This window comes from Schistocerca nitens, chromosome 7 (genome assembly GCF_023898315.1).
Source record: "Schistocerca nitens isolate TAMUIC-IGC-003100 chromosome 7, iqSchNite1.1, whole genome shotgun sequence".
Lineage (NCBI taxonomy): Eukaryota > Metazoa > Arthropoda > Insecta > Orthoptera > Acrididae > Schistocerca > Schistocerca nitens.
Genome location: NC_064620.1, coordinates 573,131,385 through 573,147,839, shown reverse-complemented (window position 1 = coordinate 573,147,839; position 16,455 = coordinate 573,131,385). Strand labels below are relative to the sequence as shown.

The 16,455-nt window shown below is 38.8% G+C and overlaps 1 protein-coding gene across 1 annotated transcript in view; it reads left to right on the top strand.

Moving 5' to 3' along the window:
• LOC126195138 (solute carrier family 22 member 1-like) overlaps positions 1 to 16,455 on the top strand; it is a 286,230-nt gene that overhangs the window by 237,766 nt on the left and 32,009 nt on the right. The window contains exon 8 of the mRNA XM_049933636.1: positions 9,636 to 9,904. Within this exon, the coding sequence (XP_049789593.1) occupies positions 9,636 to 9,904 (269 nt within the window). The remainder of the gene's footprint in view (positions 1 to 9,635; positions 9,905 to 16,455) is intronic.

Genomic DNA, 16,455 nt, shown 5'->3' with positions numbered 1-16,455 from the left:
TTTACTATTCTTTCTCAGACAATTTGTTCAAAAGAAGCTCTTAATTATTTTTTATTTCTTGGTATGTGCATTATAAGGCACTGTTGTTAATCACACTTACTTGCTGGTGCATTCTCCATTCGCATTTACCAGGGTTGCCATATGGGGTGTATTTTTCCTTCTTTTCCCACTGTTGTTTATTTTGTAAGATTTGTGGTCAGATTGTCAGTAGTGCTCAGATACCTCCTGAAACCACACTAACAGCAGTTAAAGGGCTGCTTCATCTCTAGTATACAGACCAAGTGACCATTGATCATTTGCTCCAAGGCAGGGCCAGTGCTACGATTTCTGAATCCTGGATAAACTTCCTTATGCCCCTTCACGTCGGAAAATTTTGATTCAGAAAAATCAAACGATGCTTTTCAGTGACTTTTTTAATGCTCATAGTTTTCATACATTTAACACTTTCTAGCTTTGATAAATGTGTTCACTTTTATAATCCAAGTCTTTTGCAATCATACCTAATCCAACAAGCCCCTCTTGCCTAAACGTTCCTAACCCTTGCAGCAGCCCTGAATGACCACTCTGCTTTGGAAACAGTAAAGAGGCAAAGTGCAAGAAATTTCTGTGGCTACCATTATATTCCGAAATATATTATTAAATTGCACTTAATGGAGAGCACTGAAAGGCACAGAGGAGTAAGTGGCTCAGACCCAAAATTAGATGTATGAATCTTCTTTAAAAGCAAAATTTCTTCTTTCAAATCATGCAGACTGAGGTCTATGCTGTACAAACAAGCCATGTTTTGAACATGGTCTAGGCTTATGTGGTTCCATACAAAATGAAACGTATCCATCATGTTGTCTATGGCAGCATGCCTTATAGTTAAATTTCCTACAACTGCATCTAGAATAATACTGAAAAAATATTTTCTCTTGTCTTTCTGTTTCTTGGTGCCCCAAATCATTACATTCAAGATAGGTGATATTCCAATATTTTCTACTACCTTGCAACTTTCTGCATAAATACTCTGCTCAGTAAAATTTAAGGAGAAGGTAGAGAAAGTAACATAACTATTACCTACTGAATGGAAATGAATGAAAGTATGGGAGCATGTTGCCAGAGGCCTCCAAGTGGTACACAGAAAGCTGGACATCAGTGGTGTGATAGTGTGACTGTAGGTCTGTCTCCACAACCTGAGACAACTGAAGGAACAAGAAAAAAACAGTGTGTGTCAAGCAGCTTGCAGTTAATGTGCACTGTGGTGATGTTCTTCATTACAACGTGGCCCAGAGAGAACATTTGGATTACTCCACAAGGGGAACAGTCATTAGGAAACTGGGAGAATGATGCAGTCTGGTGATTTTAGCCCAGAAGTTTGGAATTGCTCACAGCATTTTTTCATGTACAGTCTTGGGCATAAAAACTGACTGCCGGCCAGCTGCCATAGAGACTAAGTCTGAGTCATTCACTCCATGACAACACTAAGTCGGGCCATCTGCACAATCTGGCAACACTGTAAGATGTGAAAGTGTCAGGAGGAAGCATTGTCTACTTCAGAAACATTGTTATGTTGTGTGAGCCCGTGGTCTAGTGGTAATCATCATGCATTCTAAATTTATAGTCGTGTGTTCGTGTCCATCCGTATCTCCTTTTTTCTTTTACCATGTTTCAGCCCTCGTCTAAGGTTATAAGTCTAATTGAACATCGAAGATAATGCGCTTCACATAACAAATACTTCCAGAAACAATTCCACAAGGCAGCTCGTGGCTGTGTTGCGATCAGAAAAGCTTATGCTCGAATGTTTCCTCATGCTGCAGTGGCTGCCGGTCAGCAGCCAGACGCCACCTGCCGCATGAAAATGGGCACCACCCAGGTGAACGCAATGCAACACTGTCAGTGTATGTATCAACTGTCATTTTTGAATTTGAAGTTCTAGTTATCACCTAGCAGTTAAGCATACTTGAAAATCATGAACTATGGTTAAGCATTGTAAAATTGGGTCCCAAGTGGAAAAAGGTGCAACACAATATTTACTTTTATTTACTTTTGGTATAATACAGGGATGAATGCACAGGAGGCAGCTCGAAAGATTTAAACTGTGTTTGTAGTGAGTGCTTTTGAGAAAAATATGCCAGGAATAGATATTCTTGTATCAACAAAGATCGTTCTGGCATGAATGATTTTCCACACTTAGGAAGTCCCGACTACTGATATAAGTGATGGATTACCATTTGACCATCGTGCAACATTTGCATTCAACAGGAAACATTCAGAAGTCTGGTGTAGGGGTACTGAATGCCCTAATTTGAAACAACAAAAATCAAGGGAGTGACTATTATTGCGGTTTTGCTTGAACGTCATCAGGTCACTCATTGGGCATTCCTGTGCAATAATGTTACTGGAGATGAGTTATGATGCTTTTACCATTAACTTCCTAAGAAGAAATGAAAGGCTGAGCCCCTACCAAAAGAAGCAAACTCAAGTGAAGAGTAGTGTGAACACAATAGTTTCCATCTGATAGCTCCAAAAGTGTGTTTTCAACTATGAATTCTTCCCCAAGGGTGTATCCATCACAGCTGGAATATGTTGCCGACAATTGAGACACCTTTTGGTCACAACAAAACTGCATCATGTGTACTACTGTATGATAACGCACTCTGTTGATTTAAGAAACAAAACTATCCAGGAGATTGATAGGGAAGCCATCTCTCTGGCACTTGTATTGATAGGAATGTCATCTCTCAGGCACTTGTCCCTCTGATCGTATACTTGTAAAATTGTACCTTTCCTGCTCTTGATCGATTAACTGTCAAGGCAATTCATCTCTAGGTGAAAATGCTCTTCAAACTACACTGATCGCTAGAACCAGTAGGCTTCTACAGGTGTAGAATTTGTAAACTACTTTAGCATTGTCAAATTGTTTTAGATATTGTGAAAGAATATACTGTTGCTGATTAATTTCTCTTTGATGATTGCAGTTGTGTTCCATAAACTAATGGAAAATGCAAACACACCAGACTTCTGAACGTTTCCCGTTGAAAGCAAATGTCGCATGATGGTCAAATTGTAATCCGTCACTTATATCATTAGTCGAGACTTCCTAAATGTGGAAAATCATTCATGCCTGAATTACCTTTGCTGAAACAAGAATATCTTTTCCTGGTGTATTTTTCCCAAAAGCACTCACTCCAAACATAGTTCAAATCCGCCAAGGTGCCTCTCCTGCATTCACCCCTGTATTATACCAAAAGTAAATATTGTGTTGCAGATGTTACACCTTTTTCAACTTTCAGCCCAATTCTACACTGCTTAACCATAGTTCATGATTATCAAGTATGCAAAATACAATGCTCAACTGCAAGATGATAACTGGAATTTCAAATTCGAAAATGACAGTTGATAGAAACACTGACAGTGTCACGCCACTTTTACCTGGTCGGCACCCGATTTCATGCAGTGGGTGGCATCTGGTTGGTGATTGGTAGCCACTGCAGTGTGAGGAAATGCTCGAGTGTAAGCTGCTCTGGTCATGACACAGCCACGAGCTGTTCTGCAGAATTGTTTCTGGAAGTATTTGTTATTACTAGTGGGTAGAAAGTAAGCAAATTATCTTCAATGTTCAATCAGACTCATAACTTTAGACAAGGGCCGAAATGTGGTAAAAACAACAACAAAAAAAAGAAAGAAAGGAGATACGGTTAGACATGAACGCGACTATAAGTTTAGAATGCGTGACGATTACCACTAGACCACAGGCTCACACAACACAACAACATTGCTGTAGCAGACAACACTTCCTCCTGACACTTTCGCATCTTACGGTGTTGCCAGATTGTGCAGATGGCTGGACTTAGCGCTGTCAGGGGTGGTTGGTTTTATTGGGAACCTTAAGTAAATGACTTGGACTCTGTAGAAGCTGGCCGGCAGTCAGTTTTTATGTCTAAGACTGTACATGGGGAGTGTTCTGAACCACGAGCACTGCTGCCTGAAGTAGAGAAGCCAGTCAACTGAAGTCAACTACAGCACCAGATGACTGCCACATTTGTGCAACAGGCAAGAAGGGACTCACATCAAACAACAGATGCAATTGCAACCACATTCAACAGGACTGCAAGGCAGCCAATCTCATGCTTCACAATGACAAGCTAACTGCATGGGGATGGTCTATTTGCCCATTGACCAGTACATTGTGTACCACTGACACCTGCACATTGATGGCAACATTTGTGTTGGTGCCAAGAACATAGGGACTACACCAATGCCGATTATTGCCACATGCTAGACAGTTTGTTAAGGCAGTACTTCTGTAACCACTGGGGCATGTGCAGTCATTTCGTTTGTTTAGGACAGGTGTGAAAACTGCCTCCCTCCACCTTCTGAGAAACATGGAGAAGAAGCAGTTTTACGACAGAATTATTAGACCTGACATATAACTGACCCTCTCCATGGCTGCATGCTAGTGGCAGAAACTGGAATCTGGCTGGCAGTAGAGGTATCCTTTTCAAAGAGATGTTTGTTTTTGTCTTTCCCCATACATTTTTGCTGACTTTGGGGACCTACGTCTACATCTACATGATTACTCTGCAATTCACTAATAAATGTCTCATAGAGGGTCCATCGAGCCAACTTCAAGCTATTTCTCTATCGTTCCACTCTCAAACAGCACGCAGGAAAAACAAACACTTAAATCTTCCTGTGTGAAAAGATTTATCTTATTCTATTATGACGATCATTCCCTTCAATGTAGGTGGGCACCAACAAAATATTTTCACATTCTCAGGAGAAAGTTGGTGATTGAAATTTCATAAGAAGGTCCTGTCACAATGCAAAGCACCTTTGTTTTAATGTTTGCCACCCTAATTCATTAATCATATCCATGATGCTCTCTCTCCTATTTTGTGGTAGTATAAAACAAGCTGCCCTTGCATGAGAGGACGTACAAGCATAAAGTAAGCAGTCTCATTATACCTGTTGCAATTTCTCAGTGTTCTGCCCATAAATCATAATCTTTGGTTTGGTTTACCCATTACATTATCTGTGTGATTATTCCAGCTTAAGTTATTCATAATTGTAATCCGTAAGTATTTAGTTGAATTTAAAGCCTTTAGGTTTGTGTGATGTATCATGTAACTGAAATATAGTAGATTCTGTTTGGTACTAATGTTGATGACTTCACACTTTTCATTATGTAGTCAACTGTCACTTTTTGCAGCATACAGATATCTTGTTTAAATCATTTTGCAATTGGTTTTGATCATCTGAGGACTTTATAAGACGGTAAATGACAGCATCATCTGCAAACGAGCTAAGAATGCTACTCAGATTGTCTCCTACATCATTTATGTAGCTCAGGAACAGCAGAGGGCCCATAACACTTTCTTGGGAATTCCAGATATTACCCCTGTTTTACTTGATGACTTTCCATCAGTTACTACAAACTGTGACCCTTCTGACAGGAAATCATAAATCCAGTCGCACAACTGAGATGACAGTCCATAGGCATGCAATTTGATTAGAAGGCGCCTGTGAGGTACAATGACGAAAGCTTTCTGGAAATCTAAAAATAAGGGATAAATTTTACATGCCCTGCCAATAGCTCTCATTACTTGTGAGAATAAAGAGCTAGTGTTGTTTGGCAAGAACAATACTTTCTGAATCCATGTTGACTGTTTGTCAATAAATTATTTTCTTCAAAAGACCTCATAATGTTCAAATAAAGTAAATTGTCCAAAGTCCTACTGCAGATTGATGTTAGTGATATGGGTCTGTAATTTAGCAGATTACTCCTATTTCCTTTTCTCGAGCACTGGTGATTGTAGATTCAGTGAAGAGCTCAGTGATGCTGCTAGACAGACTTTGTAGTCCATAGCATCTGCTGAAATGTCATCAGACCCATGAAATAAAACTAGAGTTCAGTGTTCCAACACATTTGGACTTCATCTCATATATAAATATCTGTCTTTTTGTACCCAGCATAACTTTTGGTGATGGCAATGGAGATTTAACTGTCATACAGATGCTAGTAGCTTTGTCTTTGTCCATTCTTTGTGTGGTTGTGGTTTGCTATGCAGTAATTGTAAGAGTGATTTTTGTTAGCTGCTTGGAGGAGGTATGGTTGCTTTGTGGTCATTGCACCTCATAAGTGCTTTTGCAGCTACATGTTTTCTTTCTTCTTACTAATCTTGATTTGTGTTGATATGCTAACATTCTGTACCAGCTTTTTCACAGTTGCCACAAATATAGTTGTAAGGTTAGGTGCCTTATACATGCATTTTGCTTAGCCGTATAGTACCTATTTATTACAACTTCTGACAATAAAGTTTGCTAAATGAAGTCCGAATGGTCAATTGGGAAATGCTGGCGACACACAACACTGCATCTGCATAGCGGCCAGTGTTGACAACCTGCCCCTAGGTCAGTTGAGCATTGTGTGTGTTCTGTGTTAGACCTGTTGGATGAAGTGCTTGTTTAGTGCATTGGTTTTGAATTGAGGAAAGGACAATTGTCGAGCAAAGGATCAATTTAAAGTTTTGTTTTAAGCTTGGCAAGACACTGAAAGAAACACATGCAGTGCTGCTACTAGCACTGTCCATGAAGTGTGTGTATGAGTGGTTTGCCCATTTTTGAGGATGCCAGGAAAGTGTTTCTGACAATCCCCATAGCAGACAACTGGCAACTGCCGTCAGTGACAAAAACATTGAGAAAGTGAGGACATTACTCACGAACGACTGGTGATTAATTGTGCACATGATAGCAGATGAACTGCAAATGAACCGTGAATCCATGCGACAAATCCTTATCCAGGAGTTAGGGAAGAGGAAAACATGTTGTTGTCTTGTGCCACATCACTTGACTGATGATCAGAAGCATGCACATTTAGAGGCTTCACAGGACTTTGTCAAAGCGGTGCATGCGACACCCAATTTCTTGAACCATATTGTCACTGAGGATGAGACCTAGTGTCTCCGGTACAACCCTGAAACGAAATGGCAAAGCATGGAATGGCGTTCTCTGACATAACCTCATTGGAAAAAGGTCAGAGCCAAAAAATAATGCATCAAAATGATGCTCATCACCTTTTTCGATAGTCAAGGCATTATCCACAAGGAATTTCTGCCTGGAGAAATGATGTTGAACGCTGCACGGTGCATTGAAATTTTGACCCATTTCATGCAACGTCTACGCAGGGTACGACCCCAGTATGCACAATAAGGTTCCTGGTTTTTTGTTCACAACAACACTCGCCCATACAGCCAGTATCGTCAAACAATTCCTGGCAAAAAAGGGGTTGGTGCAACTTGAACATCCACCATACTCGCCAGATCTCAATCCTCCAGACTTCTTCCTATTCCCTCAACTCAAACTCACTTTGAAAGGAAAGAGAGTTGATGATATTCCTGACATCCAACAAAATGTGATGTGGCTTTTGAGCACCACCCCAAAGGAAGACTTCATGCAAAATTTCCAGGACATGTATCACAGAGCCCAGTGGTGCATAGTTATGGGATGTGACTATTTCAAAGGACAGTAAGGTAACTGTAGTTCATAGTTCATCTACGTTAATGTTACAGGATGATTCACCAGCCTTTATTGTCAGAGGCTGTATTTCAATTTTCTGAATTTTCTTCTCCCGCAACTAACAGTAGCATCTTGACTCAAGATGGTATGACTCCCACCAAAATTTTCATGAAGGCAGATATTTACATTTGGTATCAAATTCATGAGCAGCTTTGCCACAATTCCTGCACCTTACCTGATCCTTAGATACTTGAATAGTGTGTCCAAAGTGCTAGCATATAAAACACAAGGGTTTGGTATGCAACACTGGACTTTTAAATGGGTAAAACCTCGTGTTATATACTCAGGAAGAACAGGAGTGTACTAATGTCAATACAGTTGTCTTTTTCTCAGGTACCCATCATCTTTTTTTCATGATGCTACATATATCAATCACTCCATCAACCTCCAGTTCCTCCTATAATTCAATGGCATCTAGGTCCATTACGTCATTCCAGGTCACAATACTTTTCCTAAAATTTGCTGTGTCATTATTGTGTACTCAGCAAGTCATTTCACTTTCTTCACCAGTGTTGCTTGATGTATAGCAGCAATTTCCACATTCAGTGTGCCGCTTCAGATGCGTTTCACTGACTTCAAGGTTCTGCTATACCAAAACAAGCCTTCTGAATACAAGAAGGTGACAACTTCCGCTATGTATCTTCCTGTCTCTTTATACTTAAAAAGTCTTCTGGCAGCTGACTTTTGTCCTCTTAGCATTATCTACTTGCATCTTAGATTGTACTGATATGTGTCCAAGACAGCTGAACTATCAACTTCTATGAATGAGTTGGGTGTTAAAACCACTCAACCTCCTCCCCTCCCCTCATTCTACCAGTTAGGATTGTTTTTATTTGATGTAGTAGGTCTCATGGACATCTGACAAGCATCTGGGGAATTCACCTACTTGCCCCTGTCCAGAGCTTATGTTTTCAGTGGAATGTTGGCAGTTCAGGATTCCCAGGTTCACCAAACCTGTATCTAGACAACAAAGACTAAGCTCCGTAAGATGCTTGCCATTTGGCATGTCCCATGAGACAAATGCAGATTTTTGAATTCCATGGACACAGCAAGCATTAACCCCCTCATTAATGATGAAAGCTGTATCACCAATCCAGATTTTTTTGTAGGACTTCTCAATTTACATTATAAAAGAGTACAATATTTGATAATGGCTGTATATACCCTGTGAATCATGGTACGTACAACTGTCTTTTGAACACAAGTAGCCACAGGTTATGATAATTCACAAATGTCATGCTCTGTAACATTAACAACATACATTTCCTCCTGAATTTCATAATGCTGCAATTCACAAACACTAAACCCAAATACATGATCTTACCACCACCTGTATGGAGATAACTCAGAATACAGATTGTGGAACGACATGTGCAGAAAATTACATGGATATTTTTTGCTTGTGTGATATAAAATTCAGAACTCTAGCAACAGTGGTGTTACAAAATCAATACTTAATTTTTTAAAAAAATGTTTTAAATAACTTGCTACTTAGTACATTAAAAATGTTATCATTAATTTATTTATTTTTGGTTTCAGGCAATGTACGAAATTCAGTGTGAAGAAATGTAGAAAACTATACATACATGTTTGAGTCAAAGGCACATACACTTACAAAAGTGTGTCTGTTAAGGCACTATTTTTGTAAATGTGTAGATGATTTTATAGTGTGTGTGTGTGTGTGTGTGTGTGTGTGTGTGTGTGTGAGTGTGTGTGTGTGTAGATAGGTAGGTAGGTAGGTGAAGAGGAAGAAACAATGACCCACTTAAATACTTAAATGATTTTAGACTTAGATAACCCTCCATAGAAGGAAGAAAGTGTTTTTTTATAAATCAACTGTTGCTATTTAGACTGAAATGTATGTCTTCTTTTGTTTGCAGACTACTAATTTATCTGATATTAAGACATGTTGTAACTGTGGTTTTGGTGAAAATATTCATTCATTTCTGTTCTGCAAATCTTTGTTCTGTCATAAATTAATTGTGAAGAATATGTTTCATTTAAAATGAGAAATATTTTCCTTAAGCAAGTAAAAAATGAGATATGGGAAAATAACCATTCCTTTCTTTTTGTAGGCTGTTATGTAGTTGGAGCTACTGGATGCTGGTGCAAACTTCTCCTTGGCTGGGGGCTAGTGCTGATGCTGGTGAGCCATCTTTATCACTGACTTTGAATCTGTTCTTGGCTGAACTGCCATCCTGCTGCTATCCCGCGCTGAAGCTGCTGTTACCAAACTCTGTGGTTGTTTGTAGGCACAACCTTCTCACCATGACTGTTCTGCTGACCCTAGCACCAGCTGCAAGTGCTGCAACTTCTTTTGTCAACTGGGTACTGTACAACAAAGGTAAAAATATAATAAAAATTAAATATTTATAGCAAGTATACTACATAAAAAAGAAAATGAGCTGACTGTGCATAAAAAGTGTTAAAACTGTGGTCTAGCAAGCACTATAAATTTTAACTATGCACTGACAAACTGTCAAGACCAGTATGAATGGTTCCTGTACAATACATATTACTAGAAACAAGAGTAACTTCAGGTGTGCCCCAGGGCAGTGTAATAGGTCCTCTGCTTTTTATGATTTACATAAACAATCTGGTTGATGGTATTGACACCGACCTTCGACTGTTTGCCGATGATGCTGTAGTCTACAGGAAAGTAGTATCACACGAAAGTTGTGAATAAATAAATGAGGATTTGCAGAAAATATATGTGTGGTGTAATGGCTGACAGTTATCTCTCAATATTAGTAAGTGTAACCTACTGCGTATAACAAGGCAAAAATCCCCATTAATGTATGAGTACAAAATAAATTATCAGTCTTTGGAAGCAGTAACATCAGTCAAGTATCTGGGTGTGACTATTCAAAACGATCTCAAATTGAATAATCAGATTACACATGTAAACGGGTAAGGCAAACTCTAGATTGCGATTTATTGGTAGAATTCTGAAGCGATGCAGTCCTTCAAGAAAGGAAATAGCTTACAATACATTAGTTCATCCAGTCTTGGAGTATTGTTCATCTGTATGGGACACTTACCAGTTGGGTCTGATTCAAGAGCTTGAGAAGGTCCAAAGAAGAGCGGCAAGAATTGTGACTAGTACATTTAGCCATCACAAGAGCGTTACAAATCTCATAGAAAATTTGAAGTGGGACACACTTGCAGATAGACGACGCGCTAAACAGAATGGGCTGCTCACTAAATTCCGAAATCCGATCTTCACCGAGGATGTAGAGCATATATTATTACCACCAACTTTCAGATCACGCAATGATCACCATTCAAAGATAAGGGAAATAAGAGCTCATACTGAAGCATTCAGACAGTCATTTTTCCCTAGCGCGATCTGCGAGTGGAACAGAGGGGGGGAAATATGACTTTGGCGCGAATTGTGCCCTCCGCTACACATCGCTTGGTGGCTAGCAGAGTATATATGTAGATGTAGATACTGAAGTTGTATCTGCAGGGAAAGTGAGATTAAAAAAAGGAGTAAGGTAGAAGGCCAAGTCGCCTAAGTTTATAGTCAAGTAAAATAACTCGCATTTAGTTCATGAATGAGTATCAAATATGGAGACTTGCTCAGTGCTGAGCATCAGTATAATAGCTCTTAAAAAAGAAATAGAAGACCACTCTCTGCTAAGCAGTTCAGACTACTTTTTCAATAGTTAATGAAAAGACTGGAGGGAGTGAAGTGACTCCGTAATTTAAGGTTATTTGTTCACCTCTGTTTTTGCAAAATTAAGTAAACATTAATTTCTATGCTCTATATTGTCACTAACAGATCACTAAATTTTGCAGCAAGTGATTTGATGATTATTTCTGTAAGATATTTCATGCGGAAAATGTCATACCACATGAGAAGTAACACAGTCTTCACAGAAGAATGAGGGCCATTTCCAGTTATGCACTTGATGTCATACTCTTTGACACTGCTAAAGAAGTTCCAATTGCTTTAAAACAGCTAGTGAGTTTCCAGAATCTTTTCCCTGGAAATTTTTACTTTAATGTAGTCTTCTAATCCAGTTAAAAATCATGAAGTACCTAATGTCAGTTTTGTATATCAGTAACGGAAATTCATGGATATGAAAATACATAAAATAAGGGAAAGGCAACCACTCCCACATAGCAGACTGATGTATGGCCCACGGAAACATGCAACAGAAAACAGTTCACTAGATTTTGAGCATTGGCTCTTTTTATAGGGGAAAGTAAACAGATCCACACACACATATTCACACAGACACTCAAAAGTGCACTGCTGTGGCCACAGCATTGTGAATTTTGGTTTCTGTGTGCTGTTGTATACTTTCTAACAATATTGTGAAAAGGTTAGTTGCTACTCACCATATAGTGGAGATGCTGTGTCGCAGACAGACAACAACAAAAAGACTGTCACAGAAGAATAAGCTTTTGGCCGACAAGGAATTTGTCAAAAATAGACGACACACACACACACACACACACACACACACACACACACACGCGCGCACACACACACACACACACACACACACACACACACACACATGACCACAGTCTCTGGCAGTTGAGGCCAGCCTTTTTACTAGAAAAGGAGCTGGAGCTTGAAAGGTCCTGAATATGTTTCTGTTATGTGTTTCTATGTGCCATATATCAGTCTGCCATAGGTTAGTGGTTGTCTTTCTCCTATTTTGTATGTCAGTTTTTATATGATTAGGAGGTGACCTGTTCACTGTAAATCAGCTTGTCCGCTGTCTATATTTTCTGTTCCTTTCATCCTGCATTCTACTGATGGGAAAAATACAAGTAATGTCTGTGTGTATACATGTGGTGTTGTGGTCTTCAGTCCAAAGACTGGTCTGATGCAGCTCTCCATGCTACTCTATCCTGTGCAAGCCTCTTCATCTCCAAGTAGCTACTGCAAACTACATCCTTCTGAATCTGCCACATGCATTCATCTCTTGGTCTCTCTCTATGATTTTTACCCTCCAGACTCCCCTCCAGTACTAAATTGGTGAACCCTTGATGCCTCAGAACATGTTCTACCAACCGATCCCTTCTTCTAGTCAAATTGTGCCACAAATTCCTCTTCTCCCCAATTCTATACAGTACCTCCTCATTAGTTACATAATCTACCCACACCCACTTAATGTTCAGCTTTCTTCTGTAGCACAACATTTCAAAAGCTTCTATTCTGTTGTTTGAACTGCTAATCGTCCATGTTTCACATCCATACATGGCAACACTCCATACAAATATTTTCAGAAAGGACTTTCTAACACTTAAATCTACACTCCATGTTAACAAATTTCTCTTCTTCCAAAACGCTTTTCTTGCCATTGACATTTTATATCCTCCCCACCTCAACCATCATCAGTTATTTTGCTTCCAAAACAGCAAAACTCATCTACTGCTTTAAGTGTCTGGTTTCCTAATATAATTCCCTCAGCGTCTCCTGATTTATTTTGATTACATTCCATTATTCTCATTTTGCTTTTGTTGATGTTCATCTTATATCCTCCTTTCAAGACACTGTCCATTCCATTCAACTGTTTCTTCCAAGTCCTTTGCTGTCTCTGACAGAACTACAATGTCATCGGCAAACCTCAAGGTTGTTATTTCTTCTCCCTGGATTTTAATTCCTACACCAAATTTTTCTTTGGTTTCCTTTGCTGCTTGTTCAATGTACAGATTGAGTAACATCTGGGATAGCCTACAACCTTGTCTCACTCCCTTCTCAACCATTGCTTCCCTTTTTTGCCCCTCGACTCTTGTAACTGCCATTTGGTCTCTGCACAAATTGTATATAGCCTTTCGCTCCCTGTATTTTACCCCTGCCACTTTCAGAATTTAGAAGGGAATATTCCAGTCAACAATGCCAAAGGCTTTTTCTGAGTCTACAAATACTATAAACATAGGTTTGCTTTTTCTTATCTAACTTCTAAGATAAGCTGTGGAGTCAGTATTGCTTCACGTATTCCCACATTTTTACAGAATCCAAACTGATCTTCCCCGAGGTCAGCTTCTACCAGTTTTTCCATTCATCTGTAAAGAATTCATGTTAGAATTTTGCAACCATGACTTATCAAAGTGATAGTCTGGTAATTTTCACACCTGCCCGCACCTGCTTTCTTTGGAATTGGAATTATTATATTCTTCTTGAAGTCTGAGAGTATTTCTTCAGATGGAAGAGTTTATCATGGCTGTCTCTCCTGAGGCCATCAGTAGTTCTAATGGAATGTTGTCTACTCCTGGAGCCTTGTTTCTAATTAGGTCTTTCAGTGCTCTGTCAAATGCTTCACACAGTATTATATTTCCCTCATCATCTTCATCTATGTTCTCTTCATTTTCCAAAATATTTTCCTCAGGAACATCACCCTTGTATAGACCCTCCATATACTCCTTCCACCTTTTGGCTTTCCCTTGTTTGCTTAGTGTTGGTTTACCATCTGACTCTTGATATTCATACAGCTAGTTCTCTTTTCTCCAAAGGTCTCTTTAATTTTTGTGTGGGTGGCATCTTATCTTATCCCTAGTGATATATGCTTCCACATCCTTACATTTGTCCTCTAACCATTGCCACTTGGCCATTTTGCACTTCCTGTCGATCTCATTTTTGAGACGTTTGTATTTCTTTTCACCTGGCTTCATTTACTGAATTTTTATATTTCCTCTTTTCATCAATTAAATTCACTATCTCTTGTGTTACCCAAGGATTTCTACTAGCCCTCTCCTTTTTAACTACTTGATCCTCTGCTGCCTTCACTATTTCATCTCTCAAAGCTATTCGTTCTTCCTTCACTGTATTACTTTCCCCTGTTCTTGTCAACTGTTACTTAATGCTCCCTCTGATCCTCTCTACAGCCTCTAGTTCTTTCAGTTTATCCAGGTCCCATCTCCTTAAATTCCTACCTTTCCACAGTTTCTTCAGTTTTAACCTACAGTACATAACCAATAAATTGTGATCTGAGTCCACATCTGCCCCTGGAAATGTCTTACACTTTAAAACCTGGTTCCTAAATCTTTGTCTTACTGTTATATAATCAATCTGAAACCTTCCTGTGTCTCCATATCATTTCCATGTATACAACCTCCTTTCATGATTCTTAAACCAAGAGTTAGCGATGATTAAGTTATGCTCTGTGCAAAATTCTACCAGGCAGCTTCCTGTTTCATTCCTTACCCCCAGTCCATATTCACCTACCACTATTCCTTCTCTTCCATCTGCTATTATCGAATTCCAGTCCCCCATGACTGTTAAATTTTCTTCTCCCTTAATTATTTGAATAATTATTTTATCACATCAATTTTTTTGACACTACATAGTATTTTTTATTGGCAAGAGCTTTCAAACATAATTTTGACCCAACATGAGTGGAACATTATTAGACAGTAACAATGTAATAGTGCTGCAAATTACTGTCTCATTATCATCAGAGTAAAGGAAGTGATCCCTCTATTGTCTGCGATAATGCACCAGGCATGTAGCTCTGGTTCAGTCCATATTTTTATTACTGTACTTGTCCATTAAGTGCTCTAAATGTTGTCCCTAGACACTGACACATGTAACAAGGTGATTCTGGACAGGCAATGCTGGATGTAGAATTTCATATGGGCCCATTGTAGCACAGCCTGATCTTGTGCAGCATTTCTTAAATATTCAACCAATTTAAAGTACTTCCATTTAAGGAAGACCCATGGATGGGAAATTGTGATAGGCCTATAACATTTACCTACAGTGACAACTTTTGAATATAATACACATTGTTAGATGAGAACAAATGAGCTACTGCATCTGACTTCAAGTGTCAGTTCAGATGTCTCAGCATTTCCGTAACATCCTCTTGTAAGTCAAACAAAAGAGCCCTTTGCTGTAAACATTCAATATCACTTGTTTAACCTATCTGATGTGGATCTGATATACCTGTCCAAAATCGTAGGATGGGTTGCACCATTTTTATCTCCTTTGTACACTGATTACTAATGAAGTACAAAAACACTGAAAAACATACAGGGAATCCCTGTTGACTCTAAAAGCACAATATTATGCTGAACAGATAAGTGAATCCAGTAATGTTAGTAAAACAGCTTGAAGGATAGTAAACAAACAATGTAAAAATAACGATAGTCCAAGCTGTAGTAATATAGCACTAGAAGAAAATGGGATGTTGGTGAGTGAGCCAAAGACAGTATATGAGGCCTTCATAAAACATTTTCATAAGGCATGCAAAGAAGAAATTGAACCAATACTACAAATAAACTCAGTGAAAATGAATATTCATTTTTCCTAAGGAGTGTAACAGAGTATGAGGTAATGAAAATTAACCCAAAAACTCACAATAAAAGCATCTAGTGGCTGGTATGACATGGTATCATGTACATTACTTGAGGAATGCAAAAAGAAATTAATAAAACCAATAAAACATCTAATAAACAGTTCAGCTCACCTTACTGAGATACAACCAGTATATAAAAAGGGAGCAACCACAGAGTTAAATAATTACAGGTCAATTTCATTGACTTCAGCCATAAGCAAACTGTTTGGAAGAGTAATTCCAGACCAAATGGATTCTTTCTTCTATAAATATAAACTATTAAACAATTTGCAGTGCAGGTCTCAAAAAAGGCAACCCACAATAACAGTAGTAGCAAACTTTTTCCATGAACTGCTAAACAGACTGGATAAAAGAAACGAAGTGATTGGGGTTTGTTTAGATTTGCTTAAGGCCTTTCATTCTGTGAATCATGCAATACTATTATCCAAATTAGGAACTTTTGGTATCAGAGAAGTCACATAAAGCTTCTTAAGTACATATCTCTGTATCTCCTGTATAGAAGACTTTACTAAACTGTGTTGTATGAATGAAAGTAAAATCCTAACAGCACTCTCGGCATACAAAGATGTCCACTGTG